The 1,577-nt window shown below is 65.3% G+C and overlaps 1 protein-coding gene across 1 annotated transcript; it reads left to right on the forward strand.

Annotated features, from left to right (window-relative positions):
- Positions 1-381: 381 nt before the first annotated feature.
- On the forward strand, positions 382-1,119 carry LOC113980019 (splicing factor 3B subunit 2-like; the record flags this gene model as incomplete). The annotated part of the gene is made up of 2 exons (XM_027707289.1): positions 382-592; positions 986-1,119. Coding segments are annotated over 2 exons (340 nt in total), but the record flags the coding sequence as incomplete, so codon positions are not given.
- Between the last annotated feature and the right edge of the window lie 458 nt (positions 1,120-1,577).

A 1,577-nucleotide genomic window follows, 5' to 3' on the forward strand; every position in this document is an offset into this window, starting at 1 on the left:
GGGGGGGGGTCAGACCCACCCTGGGGTCTCCCCTGTCCCCATGGGGGGGCATCAGACCCACTTTGGGGTCCCCTTTATCCCCCTTGGGGGAGGTCAGGCCCACCCTGGGGTCCCCATGGAGGGGGTCAGACCCACCCTGGGGTCACTCTTGTTGTCATGGGGGGGGTCAGACCCACCGTGGGGTCCCCAATAGGGGGGTCAGACCCACCGTGGGGTCTTCTCTGTCCCTATGGGGGGGTCAGGTCCACCCTGGGGTCCCAATGGGGGCTCAGGCCCACCCTGAGGTCCCCTCTGTCCCCATGGGGGGGGTCAGGCCCACCCTGGGGTCCCCAATAGGGGGGTCAGACCCACCCTGGGGTCACCGTGTCCCCCCCCCCCCAGAGGAACCGGAAGCGCCGGAACCGGAAGAAGAAGAAGCGTGGGGGGAGGGGCGCGGCCCGGGAGGGTCCCCCCACCCCCACCCCCCCCCAGGGGGGACCCCGAGACCCCCGGGGAGACCCCCCCCGAGGTGGAGATCGAGTACGTGACCGAGGAGCCCGAGATCTACGACCCCAACTTCGTCTTCTTCAAGAGGATCTTCGAGGCCTTCAAGGTGGGGGTTTTGGGGCGAGGGGGGGGCACCTTTGGGTGCTGGGGGGAGAGCAACGCCGTGGGGGGGTCCCCAAATGTCCCCCAGGGGCACCCACAGGTGATAAAATCTTTTATTTTGGAAGAGTTTTGGTGGTTTTAAGGTATTTCCTGTGGTGAGGGCGGGGTACCCGGAGCAGGTGGGGGGTACGAGGGGGTCCCCAAACATCCCCCAGGGGCACCCACAGGTGACAAATCCCTTATTTTGGGGGAGTTTTGGGTGGATTTTACACGGTTTTAAGGTTGGGGGGCTTTGACGGTTTTGGGCGGATTTGGGGTGTTTTTAAGGGTGGGGGGCACCCCTGGGTGCTGAGGGGAGGGTGACAGGGGACCCCTTGACCTCCCCCGTGCCCCCCAGCTGACGGATGACGTGAAGAAGGACAAGGAGAAGGAGCCGGAGCGGGCGGAGAGGGCGGAAAACGCCGGAGCCCCCCCGGAAAAAGGGACCCGAGGACGGGACCAGGGGCAGCGACGGGGACAGTTCTGAGGATGAGCAGGTGGCACTGGGGACACTGGGGGACACTGGGGACACTGGGGACATTGGGGACCAGGGGCAGCGACGGGGACAGTTCAGAGGATGAGCAGGTGGCACTGGGGACACTGGGGGGACACTGGGGGGATATTGGGGACAGTGGGGACATGGGGACACTGGGGGGACATTGGGGACATTGGGGGGACATTGGGGACATTAGAGGGACTGTGGGAACAAGGGGACACTGGGGGGACATTGGGGTGACATTGGGGACACTTGGGGGGCATTGAGGTGACATTGGGGACACTGGGGTGACATTGGGGACACTGGGGGGGCATTGGGGACACTGGGGTGACATTGGGGACACTGGGGGGACATTGGGGACACTGGGGGGACAATGGGGACATTGGGGACAGTCCCAAGCACGAGCAGGGGGGGACATCCAGGGGACAGAGGGGGGCTGGTACCGAGGTGGGGA

The sequence above is a fragment of the Neopelma chrysocephalum genome, unplaced genomic scaffold (genome assembly GCF_003984885.1).
Source record: "Neopelma chrysocephalum unplaced genomic scaffold, ASM398488v2 Primary Assembly neopelma1_91681, whole genome shotgun sequence".
Lineage (NCBI taxonomy): Eukaryota > Metazoa > Chordata > Aves > Passeriformes > Pipridae > Neopelma > Neopelma chrysocephalum.